General features: G+C 42.7%; 1 protein-coding gene across 1 annotated transcript in view; it reads left to right on the plus strand.

Annotated features, from left to right (window-relative positions):
- DNAH9 (dynein axonemal heavy chain 9) overlaps positions 1–15,043 on the plus strand; it is a 213,611-nt gene that overhangs the window by 47,980 nt on the left and 150,588 nt on the right. The window contains exons 29-36 of the mRNA XM_062592116.1: positions 1,229–1,386; positions 2,485–2,623; positions 3,907–4,194; positions 4,722–4,932; positions 7,209–7,336; positions 7,904–8,012; positions 9,128–9,275; positions 10,945–11,119. Of these exons, the coding sequence (XP_062448100.1) occupies positions 1,229–1,386; positions 2,485–2,623; positions 3,907–4,194; positions 4,722–4,932; positions 7,209–7,336; positions 7,904–8,012; positions 9,128–9,275; positions 10,945–11,119 (1,356 nt within the window). The remainder of the gene's footprint in view (positions 1–1,228; positions 1,387–2,484; positions 2,624–3,906; positions 4,195–4,721; positions 4,933–7,208; positions 7,337–7,903; positions 8,013–9,127; positions 9,276–10,944; positions 11,120–15,043) is intronic.

Consider the following 15,043-nt stretch of genomic DNA (forward strand, 5'->3'; position numbering starts at 1 on the left):
AGATATTGTTGTGAACCTCTCCATGGACTCCTTGGTCTTCTCATCTTCCTTTCACTCAGAATGGGTACCTTATATGACTTCCCAAAGAAGCCCTGGGCTGGGACATGAGTTTATATATCGTTCCCTTTCAACTTCTCTTCTGTCAGATTCTAGTTTAAAATTGACATTGAAAATAAGTCTTTGACGATCTTAAAATAAAAGAAGAAATCAAACAAAAGAAGCCCAGATATGACTCAACTGTTAATGATTCTTTTGCTCCTGGCTGGAGTGCTGCATCTGAATAAAGCAACATGGCTGTCATTCCTTCATCGTGTCTCCTGGCTGCTATTAAGAATGTAACCATGGCAATATTTAATTGGCCATCTTAGTCATGCAGCTAATGTCGATATGCTTTCTTACAGAAGGAATTCAATTAATTGCTTACCTTTAAGATAGCAAACAGTGGTAAGGTGAGAGTGGTGAAATAGAGACATTTCTCCCTCACTTGAGTACTGTCTGTGAAAGGATGACTTAACCCAAATAAACTTGCTCTCTTCAGAAGGTGAGAAATGAGAAAAACAAAATGCAATCGCACAAATGCAAAAGACAGCCTAACGTTAGTGAGTAAAAGTGGCAGTGGGGTGTTTCACAGCTTCCGCTTTATGCTATCAGTTTTATATAAAACATCTAATATCCCAAAATCTTGGGATGTGATATCAAGTAATTAGTTTGTGATTGATTTGGGAGGCAGTTTATTGGGAAACACTGCTCATTTTCTGGCCCTAGTGTTTTATTCAAGGAACAGAACAGGCACAGAAGGATTTTGGGATACCATGAAGAGCAATAGTGAATCTGTATGTAGACACATGAAGAGAATAAGAGGTCCACATTGTGTTGGGCTCTTGGGGACTGCATTTGGCTGTTGATTGTATTCTAGATGCATGGGCAACCCTGCATCTCTTCTCATGTGTCTGGCCTAGTGCTAGGTTAGGAAGCTGAAAGAGATGGTGCACTTTGCACTTTGTCCAATTCCTTCAGCTCTCTTTGCTTTGTCAGAGTTTGGTGATGAAAGATTGATACTGTCGCACAGATTTACTCCAAATAGTGTATAAAGCTTTACAAGGTCACTAAAACAATAGTGATAAGCCATGTTCATCATGAGGCCAAATATAAAGAAGATAGCCTTGTTGTCTGAGGTGTTTGTTTTCATAACTGAACATCAGTACTAAAATACAGACTTGGTTCTTAGGTGAAGAGTGTGCAGGATGCTATACGGGACAAAAAGAAATCCTTCAATTTTCTTGGAGAAGACATTAACTTAGTACCCTCAGTAGGTATTTTCATCACCATGAACCCTGGTTATGCAGGTCGAACTGAGCTACCTGAGAATTTAAAAGCTCTTTTCAGGTGAGTCGAGATCAAGTTTTGTGTCCTGTGTAATGGTAGCAGTAGTTGCCTTTTGAGTGTCTAGACTTGGCTTTATTTCCTACGGGAATTCATTGTCGTTGGGGATTCTCAGATAATTTCTACCTTACAGAGAAGCCTGAGTCTGGGAATGTACAGGTAGGGCAAATTGCAATGATAAAGTCAGTGTGGACCTGGCTCATAAGAGTAGTAATGGAAGATAAAGCTGCAAATCCACTGCCCTGTCATCTCTGCAAATGAGTTCCTGATTAGGAATGAGCTAAGGGTGTTGCTGCTTTTTGGCTTATCTTTAGGTAGCTAGATAGTGTAACAGAACAGCCCAGGTTCTTCACCCAGGCTGGGCATCCTCATTCATCTTCTACCCTCCCACTTAGCTGTGAAACAGCAGTCACAGGCCAACATCCTCTGACCACTTTGCTTCATAACTGCGTACCTCTCTGAGCTTGGGCATCCATTTCACCACTGGTAGAATGCCTGGAACAGGATTAGGTGTGACACAGGACGCTCATTACTACCTCCCTTTCCTGCCAGCCACCATGCCAACACTGATCATGCTGGGAATGACTCAACCTATTTTAAGCGTGGTTCGAAGCCTTTGCAGGAGTGAGGAGAGAGGCCCGTTTTTGTGCCAGTCTTCAGGTTCCTGGGCCAAGCTACTCTTTTTCAGGCCATGCTTGCTGGTATTTGGTCTCCCAACCAGCAGAACAATGTCACTGCCTAGAAAGGCAATCTTGAGCCATTTTACAAAGGAGAGACTTTAACAACTGTTTTCTTTTGAATATTTTGATCTTTCTCTGCTAGTGCTGGCACTGGTGTCTTCAGGTTAACTTAAAAGCAGGCTCACATTTCAAATCAGAACAGAGCCCAGATAAATCCAGTGAAATCTGGGTAGTGAGCTCCTGTGTCTTTTCAGCTGGGTAAAAGCAGTGTAGGCTTTTTGTTTTGCATGCATCCTCTGAATTCAAACCCATGCTAGCCCTCACTAATAAATAATGGCAGTTTGTTTTACCTATGCCCTGTTTATAAGGCCTTTAGATGAGAAATACTTGTTCTGCGGTTTTTTCTCTACTGTGTTTTTAGGCCATGTGCGATGGTTGTGCCAGATTTTGAGCTGATCTGTGAAATTATGTTGGTGGCTGAGGGTTTCATTGAGGCCCGTGCACTAGCAAGGAAGTTCATTACTCTGTACCAGCTCTGCAAAGAGCTCCTGTCCAAACAGGTGAGTCTGCTTTCATGACTAGATAATACGATGAAACATGTTGATCTTCAAACAACCAGTAGCACAGCATCCTACCACTTCTGTAGCTAGAACTTCACAGCTTTTCTTTAATGACTGCATTTAGTCTGGCTACTGGGAGAAGGTTTCTGATTGTCAGAGCAATGAAATTTTCGAACTGTTTGTTTTTTTGTTTTTTGAGAATCTACAGGAACAAAAGTGTTTCATCATCTGCATTAATATTAGAGATTTTTCAATGGATTCAAGTGACACTGTGGTTTAGGAAGTACTTGGTGAGCCTTTACTTATCAGTTCTCCTATTTCTTATTGAATTTCCTGCCTTTAAGTGTTTTATGACATCTGCACTTCTCTGAGTTCAGTGTAATGATTTCCTGTGTTGTCATATGTTGGCCAAGTAGGGTCACTTTTAATGCAAACCTCCGATTAGTCAGATTTTTCTTTATAATTATTTGCATAAATCAAAGTTGAGTCCTGAGAAGAATTGGTTCAGAACTTCGGATGGAAAACATAATCTTAGCTGTGACAGCACAAGGCTGGGTGGGAGAAGCCTCGTCACAGAAATATGTGTCTTATCTTTTGTCTTGGGGTTCTTGGTAGAAGCTGTAGTCTCCCCCATAACACAACTTAACACTTGACTGTTTTCTGGAGGATGTTAATAAAGCATCAGAAAAAAAAAAAATAAGGATAACTTGCTGCTCTGAGAGCTCCTCTAATGCCACTCTGTGATCCTTTTTCAGCAGTATCCTTAGTGGCCTTGCTCAGTGGGCTGTCTATGGCTTAGCACCCAGTGGTGTAATTTCTGACTCAGACAAAATGTGCCTAGTAATCTTGTGATGGGCAGAACGGAGAAACCTAGGAGTTAGGAGCCTCATAATGAACTAACAAGACGTTCACCTTGGTAGTTTGTGCGGATACTAGAGATCTGGCTGGCCTTGCTTTAGCTGCTTTTTGTTTTAGGTAGAATGAATTGGTTAGGTCTCAAGAGTGCAAGTCCTAATTCTGTACCATTGCCATCTCTGAGCTCACATGATGTGAAGAGCTGAGTTATCCTTAATACTCTCCTTGGCAGGAATCTCACCTACTGAATTGGAAATCAGGTGACTCATGCCTCAAGCTGGTTGAGGTCTCTGGCTACGATGTAATTAGTAGATTTGGATTTATTTCCAGTGCTAGCTTGTCTGGCAGTCTGGAGATGCTGATTCTTTCCCATATGCAGCAGTGGACTATCTAAGCATAAAACCATCCCTCCTTTTTCTCCTGTGTAGGATCACTATGACTGGGGCTTACGTGCTATCAAGTCAGTGCTAGTTGTTGCTGGCTCCCTCAAGCGAGATGACCCAGAGCGACCCGAAGACCAGGTTCTGATGCGATCTCTTCGTGACTTCAACATCCCAAAGATTGTGACTGATGATATGCCGGTGTTTATGGGTCTGATTGGGGATCTTTTCCCTGCACTGGATGTGCCTCGGAAGCGTGATCTGAATTTTGAGTCGTTTGTGAAGCAGGCTGTCTTGGACCTCCGGCTGCAGGCAGAAGACAATTTTGTGCTCAAAGTAAGACTAAACAATCTTCTGCTCTAGCTATGCCACCATCAAATCATTTGTGTTTTCTCAACCATCTTTGTGAGGACACAGTCTGCTATACAGTCATTTATTTCCTACCAATACAGGGCAGGCACAGACTCATGGGATCTGTTCCTGCTTCTAGAGCCTAAGAGATCCTTTGGTGCAGGGTCTGGTGCAGTCACAGCTGCTTGAGGCCAGCACGGGCCTAGTCCTAAATAAGCCACTGGGTTTACAAATGATTTACAGAATTCTTGTGGCTTTACCTTGAAAGTATGGCCCTTGGAGACCAGAGCCTCAGCAGCAGATAGCTAACAGCTATTCAGATGTAAGTAGTGCTGGAGGTTTATCTGCAGCCTGAGGATTTGGCCCATCCTGATTAGAGCGGCTAGACCAAACTCAATGCCAAATCCATTTCTCTCTTGGATTCCTCTTTCTGAAGAAAAGGCTCAATGGGAACTATTTGGTAGATCTGAACTTTAGTATTTTTGTCTGAAATCTGGGTGTGTTTTTCTCAGGTGGTGCAACTGGAGGAGCTGCTGACAGTCCGACACTCTGTCTTTGTGGTGGGTAATGCAGGCACAGGCAAATCTCAGGTGCTGAAATCCCTGAACAGGACTTACCAGATAATGAAGCGCCGTCCTGTCTGGACAGACCTCAACCCCAAGGCAGTCACCAATGATGAGCTTTTTGGCATCATTAACCCTGCAACAAGGGAATGGAAAGATGGTAAATGTATTTTCACCTCTGAACCTGTAGATGAAGAAGGATCGTTTAGTGAGCTTCCTGAGCAGCAACAGGATGACCGGTTCTTTGAGTGCAGGTCTCAAAATTCGGACATTTGTCTGCTGCTCACAGCCAAGTGGGAGTTTGTTGTTAAAAGGGTACATAGGAAGTTTTAGCCATTTGATCTTCAAATGAGAAATATAGCATGAATCTGTTTTAACTTACTTGCCTTAAGAATAAATATCATGTCAATTAATCCTCACATGTACCAGTTTCTAAATGGGACAGGCAGCTCCTCCGAGAGGGCTGGACCAGTGATGCAAGAAAGGTAGGTGCTGAATTCTTCTCTGCCCTATGTTGTGCTGCAAGGCCCCACAACATATACTGTCACCAGGTTTCAGTTGTTGGTAAGACATACACCAGCCCTATAGCAGTGCTTTCTCGTACCTCGGAACTGCAAGTACTGCTGCCCAATCTTTCTGTAGTATACCATAATTTCCCAGTCTATTGATCCTGAGCATTCCTGAGGAAAAAAAAAAAGATATATGTCTAAAATCTGCTGAAAGATCATGAGAAGCTGTAGTGAAAATGTTTGATTGTGTCTAATATGGAAAGGCAGTTCTGATTGTGGCTTGTTTGGGAGGTGTGGAGGAGGTATGAGAAGACATTGCTATGAATCATCCTCACCAGAATCTCTCCAAGAGATGAACTGCCCACCCACCTCCCCTGTTCCCAGCTATGGACCCTTTCTGACCACTTGCTCTGCTCCAGTACCAGAGTTAATTTCATTTGAATTGAAGTTAGGGATCATAAATCAAAAGTGATATAGAGAAAGTGGTGGAATATAGCTTGAACTCTCTAGCCTGACTGCAGGAGTTTGTGCAGATCAAGGACCTCTGGTATTACTTAACAGCAGGGGGGAACATTTTAAAGGTGGCTGTCCAATGATTTTCTAGCCTAAGACATTTCAAGTGACTTCAGGAGCCTCCACCCTGAAGTTTTAAGGCAAGTATTTTTTGCTTTAATCACACCTGAAAATTTTATTTTTGTCAAATATCAGCAAACAGATTTCCCCATAGTCCAACAAAAGATGATGCATTCCTTCACATATTAACCTTATATACTGGCTTTTCTTCTTCCTGTTTTCCCCCATCACTGCTTTCAACATCAGAAGTTGAAAATATTATGCGTAGTAGATGGTAAAAGCTCCAAGAGAATCCTAAAAATATTCTTCATAGAACCAAACTCTTTAAATTCCTTAGCCAGGTTTATGGTGTGGACACCAAAGTTTAGAAGAGAAGCACTTTTCTCTCCACTGCTGTCATGATGCATGTGAAGGGAGCACTGGTGATCTGAGACAGTAACTATTTCTGGTAGTAATGATCTTGGAGTAATTTTGGAAACTGTGTCCAATATGTGAGGAATTGAATGAAGGAATTATTATTATTTTTTTTTGGACTTGACCTCCAGATCAGTACCTGTCGCATTTGCTCTGCACAAACTGTCTTCAGTCGTGTAATTCCTGATATTCCTGATATGGACCACACAAAAATAGCTTATCCTGGAGGGGAAGATGCTTGTCACAATTCACTAGAAGACTTTTTTTTAATGTTTTTTTAAAAATGTTTCTTCATGAAAATGAAAGTCTCCCTAGGTATTTTCACATGTAGAGGACAGCAATAGTTTTGTGGAATTTTCATTTGCTTTGCAGTACTGCTGCTCTATTCCCAGCCTTCTTGCTCCTCTTAACATTCATTATTTACTCCCCTCGAGATACTGTATCCTCTCTGTCTCCTTGATTTTACTGACATTTTGTTCTGTCATTCAATGTCATTCTGTGCTTGTTCTCCGCTCAATCTCACTAAAGCCATGACCCAGAGTTTAATGCATCTTGATTTCCCTGAAATACTTTGAGCCACAAAAACAGTTATAAGAAATTCCAAGGCTTATTAAGATGGGTTTCTTTGCATTGTATAATTCTACTCTTCATTTCTCTTCACTTCTCTTATCCTTCATGAGCCTCAGGGGGAAGGAAGCTTGTATGTAGGTCTCCAATTGTTTACAGTTTTGCTAACTAATAATTTAATTTTTCTTCAGAGCAGACTAGACTCATATCATGGCATAGTAACATTTATTACTTAAAACATGTACAGGTGCAGAGTTCTGAATGCTTAACAGGAAAGCATTGAGTAGGATAATTTTTAATAAGTTGTTAGGGAAAACTGGTAGAGCAGGAGGCAAATTCAGTGTTCATCAAGATATTCATGTTATTGTCCTAGGACTGTTTTCGTCAATCATGCGAGAGCTGGCCAACATAACACATGATGGCCCCAAGTGGATGGTACTAGATGGAGATATTGATCCAATGTGGATTGAGTCTCTTAATACTGTGATGGATGATAATAAGGTAATGCATAAAGTTAAAGAAGCAAATATTCCTTGATTGCATGGCAAGATTCAGTCTCAGAGAAATAAACCTGCTGAAATAATACCTCTTGGAATAATACAGTTGTGATGCTATTTTTTTTTTGAGAGAGAACTAGAGTGAGATGTACACACACATGCATATATATTCATATATGTGTGTGTGCGTGTATAAAAATACACATATATATAATGAAAATGATGCATGAGGAAAATAGCCAAAAGCCTATATTTTCTTTGGAATTTCACTTTACGGGAGGAATAGAATCATGAGTAACCATAGATGTCCTGATCATAATTTCAAGCCCTTTAAAATGGAGAATGGAGTCATATTCCTGCACCTTTTCCCTTACATAAGAGAATGCTCTTTATTTTGGGCTGTCAAAGAGAAGTATTTCTTCTGTGTTAGAAATCAGCTGCTTTACTTTGAGACACTGGACTAACAGCAACAAAGGTTCCTAGTACGAAAGACTGAACATATTTCATTCCCGTTCCTGGGGAGGGTATTCACCTCAGAATTACACTGCCACTATTTGTCTACTACTTGCAGGTGCTGACTCTGGCAAGCAATGAGAGGATCCCTCTGAACTCAACAATGCGACTAGTCTTTGAGATCAGCCACCTGCGCACGGCCACTCCAGCGACTGTGTCCAGAGCAGGTGAGTCCTGACATGAGCAGGAGGAGTTGATACTCTTCCTGCAGGAAATGATCGGCCCAAGCTTCACCATAGGACTTTGCATGGACCAAATGGGAGTTAGTGCTATTAACTAGTGTCTTTCAGTGGCCAATTTGATCCCTGTTGAAAGTTCCCCACCTGGGGTCACAGCTGCCTTTGGTGGGCAGGGTAAGTTGCTGAAGCACGTGGACAACCTCAGGATCTTGACTCCAAATCCAAATGTGGAGGTGTCACCTGGGAGATTTACCCAGAGTTTCTGCCTGTTGATGGGTAATGATGGCTTCAGAAGTGCCAAGAGAGTGCTTCTGCTCTGCAACGCCCTGTAATGACCTGATAAGGAGAGGGACGGTCCATATCCCAAACAGTTCTTGATCTTCTGGAGAAGTATGTGAAGTATGGGAGAAGGGAATGAAGGTTTCTTCTAGTTTTGTACATGGGGAAATGAGACCCAGAGCAATAACATGGCTCAAGCAAGACCATGTTCTTAGGGTGGGGTAGCATCAGAAAAAGTGTCCAAGTTTCCTGAGTTAAGTCTCTTCAGTGTTACACTGTTCCTCCTCCTCTGTTTTTGTGCAGGAGGATCATGGCATCAAAGCCATGTGCCTGGCTGGGTGGGTACAGGGGATGCAGGGAGTTGAGGAACCCACATGCGTGCGCCAAGGACAGAGCTGTACAGCTACTTAGCTCCTCTCTGCTGCCAACTGCCATCTCTGCATTTTGTGGGGAGCTCTTAGCTCTGGTTACAGGGGCCAAGATTTTCTGTACACATGAACACTACTTAACACCTGGAAAATCCTGCTGGGTCCATGCCCTACAGCAGAGGAGCCATGGCATGCAGACAGATTACTGAGCTGGTACACAGCTCAAATCCCACATGGATCTTGATAGAGGTGTCCCAGTGACCAGGAGCAGTGTAGAGAGCTGTGCAGTGCCAGGGGCTGGGGACACCTCTGCAGTGGGGCAGAAAGAGGTAGGTACTATGGCACCCGGGCATGTCTGAGGATTAGTTGAGTGAAAGGAGATAAGCATTTCTGCAGGAGAAAAGGAATTGTCTTTGCTGTGTCCTTATTATGTTATCTCTTACTCTGGATCTAAAGGGATCCTGTACATCAACCCAGCGGATCTGGGCTGGAATCCCCCAGTGAGCAGCTGGATTGACAGGCGAGAGATCCAGTCGGAAAGAGCCAACCTGACTATTTTGTTTGACAAGTATCTGCCACTTTGCCTGGATACCCTTAGAACAAGGTAACACATAAAGAGATGAATGTAATTCTGATGACGGGGCAGAGACACCTACTGCCTTCCAGATCACCCTGTGCTCTGCTAAGTTTGAGTTGCATGTGGCATTGGTGGGTGTTTCTTCCCTGCCCCTAAGACTCCTGAGCATCATTGACTTAACCACATAGAAATGTGGTAAATAGGAAGTGGCGGAGGAGTATGGATGCTAACACTCCTTCTCATCATTTGCTGGCCAGATCTGGTTTTTATTTAGTTTTTCTTCTACTCCTTGTGTCAGTTCTGCATCTCTTAGAGAGGAAATCCGGAAGATCCTAAAGAGGAACTCTTTTGAGTCTCCTGACATGTCAAGCTGTCCCTGAGTCCAATCCACAAGTCATTTTTCACTAGAGCAGATTTTAAACCACTACTTAAGAAAGTTTTCAACCCACCGTGCAGAAAGTGGAGAGAACAGATCCTTTTTCTCCTTCCCACTTTTTTCCCCTGCCCCTTAGTTATCACAAGAAAATTGGTGTTTTTGAGAAAAGTTAGGATTGCTCGCCTGGCAATTGTCTCTTTAATTACTTTTCCTGATGTATTTGGACAAAATGAAATCAGTCTCTGTGGATATCCAGCTTGGATGTGTTTCGTCATTTGATGCCAATGAATAAGAATAACTTTGATTTTTGGAAGAGCTCTGATGCTCCCTAGTGTAGTGCATTGTGGGTCCTTCTCAGCCTAGCAGTGGTAAACAGGGCTGCAGGCTTATGTTAGCTTCCAAATGCTGCCTATGTAGAAGTCCTCTGGAGTGATTCTTGCTCATCATCATGGGAAATGGCTGTCTTAATAGTGAAATGATGAGGACTGGCCATGGTAGAGTTCTAACAAACTTGAGTCGGAGAACTTTTCCCATCCTGTTTGCACCTCAGTTAAACAAATAAAAACAACATAAAAAGAATACCAGCATAAAATCAAGTGTGGGGGTTGTCAGCCACAACGGTGGCATGTCAGAATGGGATGAGTTAGTGAAAACAGATGTCTTTCTAAGTAGGAGGTAGGCAACTTAATGGAGAGGCTGCTTTCTGTGAGACCAGGCTGATTATAACCATTGACAGCACAGTCCAGTGGACATTTCTCACTCTATTTGCTGAATACTGTGTCAGACCATGAAATCCACAAGATTAGCTGCAGGCAGCCCTGAGCTGGGTATTTTGATAGCTTGCTTAATTCAGAAATTGTAGAACCAACCTTTCAAATAGCTGTAATTACTTTATGGAGGACTTCAGTGCTGCTACTTCAGTGCTAGAGTTTGGAATTCTGTAAGTGTAGCTTAAATGAATGTAAACTGGCAAGATGAAAGGGTTTATTTTATTACTCCTCTATTTGACCGCTTTTGAACTTGTCGTATTCACAGGAAATCATTGCCTTTAGCAACTCTTCCATTTTACTTTTTTTTAGAGGATCAAAGTTTTAAAATGCTTGAAACTTCTGATTACTATTATTACCTGTGTATGTGCTGGTGGCAGCAGGTCTAGGGGAGAGAATGGATGTTTCCTTTCTTGCTGTACCAATGGATAAGACAGACACTACAGAAAAGCAAAATGTTAATATCCTGAAAAAAGCATGTCTTCCTGGATTGTGAGCAATTGTGTTGCTGGATTCAGTTGTATTTCATATGCTGTCAATTTCCATCCTTTAGATTTAAGAAGATTATTCCTATTCCAGAGCAGAGTATGGTTCAGATGTTGTGCTATCTCCTTGAATGTCTCCTGACAGAGGAGAACACACCTCCTGACTGTCCCAAGGAACTGTATGAACTTTACTTTGTATTTGCTGCCATCTGGGCCTTTGGTGGATCAATGTTTCAAGACCAGGTAAGAAGGAAGCTGCTGCTTCAGCATCTTCTATGCAGATTTCTACCCCTCTTCTTCTAATTTCCAGACTATAACACTCTATCAGTAATGCTGAGGCTCCCATATAGGTGATAATGAACTAGAAACCTTAATGCCATAGTTCCTTTTCATTTTGTAAAATACATTGTTATCCAAGGCGTAACACCAGAATGAAAAGGATAAAGAGTAAAGTGATAAAGGCAGAAGGGTGTTTGCGTATGTGCATGCATTTCAGTGAGAGAAACATCAAGTTAATTAATAGAAGCCTGCGGATGTACACAATGTGATCAAATTAAGACTGACTTGTCAGATGAATATATCATTGGAAGAGTGTTTCAGCCATCCGACTGCATGGAAAAACACATCCATATTTCGCATGTTTTCACTGTGTAATGCTAACCAGCCAATGCTTTGTAACCACTGGATTTTATTAAAGACAGGCAGATGTCAGGTATCAGCTGTCCTGATTTTCTAATAAGTTATTTAAAAAAGAGAAGTGACAAGCTGAGTAGAACAGGCTGTGAGGATTACTTGCTTCCATTTAAGTGGAAGTATCTAGTGGTTCTGCTTCTTGAAAACTTATTTTTTGCTAGAAGCATGCTGTTGAGCCATCAGGGCTCTCAGAGAAGTTCACAAGCTTCAGGGCCTTTGGGTACTGAAAGCTTTTGGAGGTCTGACCAGAAACATCTCAGGTGGATCCTCTGGCTGTTGAACTGTTATAAAAATCTTGTGATATGAGATGTGAAAAGATCCCTCTTTAGAACGTTGAGTTTCTGAGAGTCAGGCCAAAGTGTTTTTGACCTTTTGTCTTTCAGACTCCCTGATATGCAAAAACGTATCTGCATGACCATTTTACTAACTGACAGGGAGGTTTTGGTTGGCTATTTTAGGCACTGAGCTTGAGAAACTGTGCTGAGAGTCAACTGTTGGGCATTCTCTGGCATGAGTTGCTGGACTCTTGGTGAACTGATGTCCATACTAAAGACTATGTTGCTGGAGGGCACAGTCAGAGACCAAGATATCCTTGGGCCATGAGGATTAATTGGACCATGCATCACTAGTGGTGTCCTTGACATTCAAAATGTACTCATGTCCGAGAGAGAGAGGAAGACAAGGCACTACTCTTTATGCTGCTTCCCACAGTACATCTATCCTGTGGATTAATTGCAGCTGTCAGCCTCTGAATCCCTCAGCTTGCATTAGACAAGGTGGGTGTGATCTCTTGCACAGTGATGTTACTGTAAGACTGAATTCTCTCAAGGTCAGTATTTGAGTTTTTATACTTTCTGATCCTTCTTCAAGCCTTGGTGCTCAAAATGTGGGAGAAACACAGTTTTCCAGGTGAGCTGGAACCCGGTCACTTTGTTAGAAGCTTTGCCATGAGTACAACAGGAATCTCTAAAGAATCTTCTCCAGACTTGCTGTGGGAAATAACAGGCTTTTACTGCTGCATCTGGCCTCCCTCATGTGCCTCTCCAGGCCTTGTTCTCTGTCTCTCCCTGAAGACTTATACACAGGCAAGGGGAAACAGACATTTCCTTTAACACCACCTCCTTGTTCTGCGCCGTTTCTTTGCTGTATGGCTTAGTTTGGCACAGCAGGGCTGTCTCTTGATTTCCAAGTAATTGTAAAAGCTGCTGCTGTTTTATGACTTCCAACTGTTAACAGTAATAATAGACAAGAAGAAAATGTGCTGTGTGTCAGAGCCCCACCATGAAGCTGCTGCCATTGGGGCCATCCTTGGCTCTGTTCCACAGTTCCGTTCCCATGCTTGCAGAATGGCAATCTATGTAGGCATTGCTTTCTCTAATCTGATCACTATATAAGCTGGAGAATTGTGCAGAGGAGTTTAAAAGCGTGTGTTGCACCTGAAGCCCTTGACTTTGAGTATTAGGTTGTCAGCAAGTGGCACAGTGAGCAATGTGAGAGGCTGGCAATGCCTGTGGCTGCGACTGTGTTGAGACCTATCTCACACCATAGCTGCTTCCCCCGCTTGGGCAGAGGTGATGCTGTTCTCAAAGGTCCTTTGAGTGCACTCTCAGGGTCTCTTCATTTTCGTTTCATTTGCTTCACCATTCACCAAAAATGTCTGCTGGACTGTTCATGCCAAGGAGTAGATGCTTTGGAAAGTAATGAACAGCTGTTAGCATGGCTCAGGCAAGACATAGTACTTACCTAGAGCTGTCCCTGCCTAATAGTCATTGAATGACCTTTGAGAGACCAGCTTTCTTGGTCCTTATGGATGATTTAATCCTCCGTTTCCTATGTGCCGGTTGGGAAGTAATCAGCCTTTGTGTTGTCAATGCAGGATGGTTTAAAAAAAAATAGAAAGAAAAAGACTTGGCAAAGCACTGCTTTTTCTTGCTTCAGGAGTACAAAATTGCCTTCTAATTAGAAGACTTTATAGCTCCTGAAGCAAGTCAGCTGATGTGTGGTTGCATGGCAGATGTCCATGCCATTCTTTTGCAGCTGAGAGAGTCAGTCCTTGGCATCACTTTTATGGCCCTCTGCAACTAGTAGGCTTTTCTGCATGCTGTCTGCCTTGCTCATTGGGGAATGGTGGGCCATAAAACAGCATGTTCTTACTGGGTCTTTGTGCAAGTTGCAGGAGCTGTGTGGGGGCACAGCATCCCTCTGGGAGATTTTACTTTGAGGCTGGACTGTGTATTGCTGCTTTTGATGCTCTGTAAATGTCAGAGCTGAGAATACGAGGATACAGCAGTCCGAGCAAGAGCGAGTGAAAGCCTGATGAAAAATGATCCAATATAAAATCTGTTTATTGCTCTCCATTGAAGGTGCCCTTCGTGCTGACCTTTTGCTGCTGAAATGTCAGGATAAACAGTCTGGAAGGCTTCCTGCTATTCTGCGCTTGTTGGTGGGTAGTGTGGCCCCTGTATAAAAACAGATGATAGATTTGCCATTTCAAGGCTCTGAAATTAGCAGAAATACATATGGGGTTTTTATTAAGGAAGCAGTTTGAGTTCAGCGCAGTTCTGGCAATGTATCTGGGGATGGAGTGGCTCCACTTAACTGCTCTGTTAGGGAGGGCAGGCAGCAAGCACATCATAATGCAGCTGCAGGCAGTTTGGCTGTGCAGGGCTAAGGATACCCTTATGAGAAAGCTTTTACCAGTGATGCACATCCCTTTGCACTGCCAACAGAAGAATGGAGAGTTACAGATATTCTAACTCTCTGAATAGCACGAGACTGCAAAATCCCGAACACAAATAATGCGTTTTTAAAATCTTCTGGTTTGTTGATGGATGGTGACTCAAGAGACTTTATAGTTCACTCAGTTCAGCTAAAATCATTGTTTTCCTGGTGGAGGTTTAGTGGTTATGTGAAATGCATTGGTGGTCCCAGATGGGCTTCTGGACAGGGAAAGCATATCAAACTGCTATGAGGAGAGATTTGCAGATGCTCTAGGAAGAATCCATAATGTTAAAGCTGACTATATTTTACACCCAATATCTTAAAGATGTTCTCTTAAAAGACATGTTCCCCCTCCTTCCCCTGTCCACTCTTCCCCAGGGCAGAATGCTGCAATTCCTATTGTCTGGGTGGAAAGCCAGTCAGACTAAGTGACTTGCCCAGTGTCATATCGGACGTCTGTGCTAAAGAGGAGAACTAAACGCATTTTGCAAACCCTGACCCAGCATCTAAACCAAAACAATCACCTCAGCTGTTAAAAAGTTCAGATGCCCTGAAATCTGTATGCGTAGAAGGACATAATGGGGAAAGATAGGGAAGTAGGGGCTTCCAGGGTGGTAGGGCAGCACAAAAACATAGCAGAGCCATGTGAGCAAGGTCGCTTTCTAATGCTTTGGTACACTGGTGTCTGCAGTCCACATCTCCACATAAGAACATCGTGGTTTGGAAAACAGATCAGAAGACAACAACTAAGTA

The sequence above is a fragment of the Rhea pennata genome, chromosome 19 (genome assembly GCF_028389875.1).
Source record: "Rhea pennata isolate bPtePen1 chromosome 19, bPtePen1.pri, whole genome shotgun sequence".
NCBI lineage: Eukaryota > Metazoa > Chordata > Aves > Rheiformes > Rheidae > Rhea > Rhea pennata.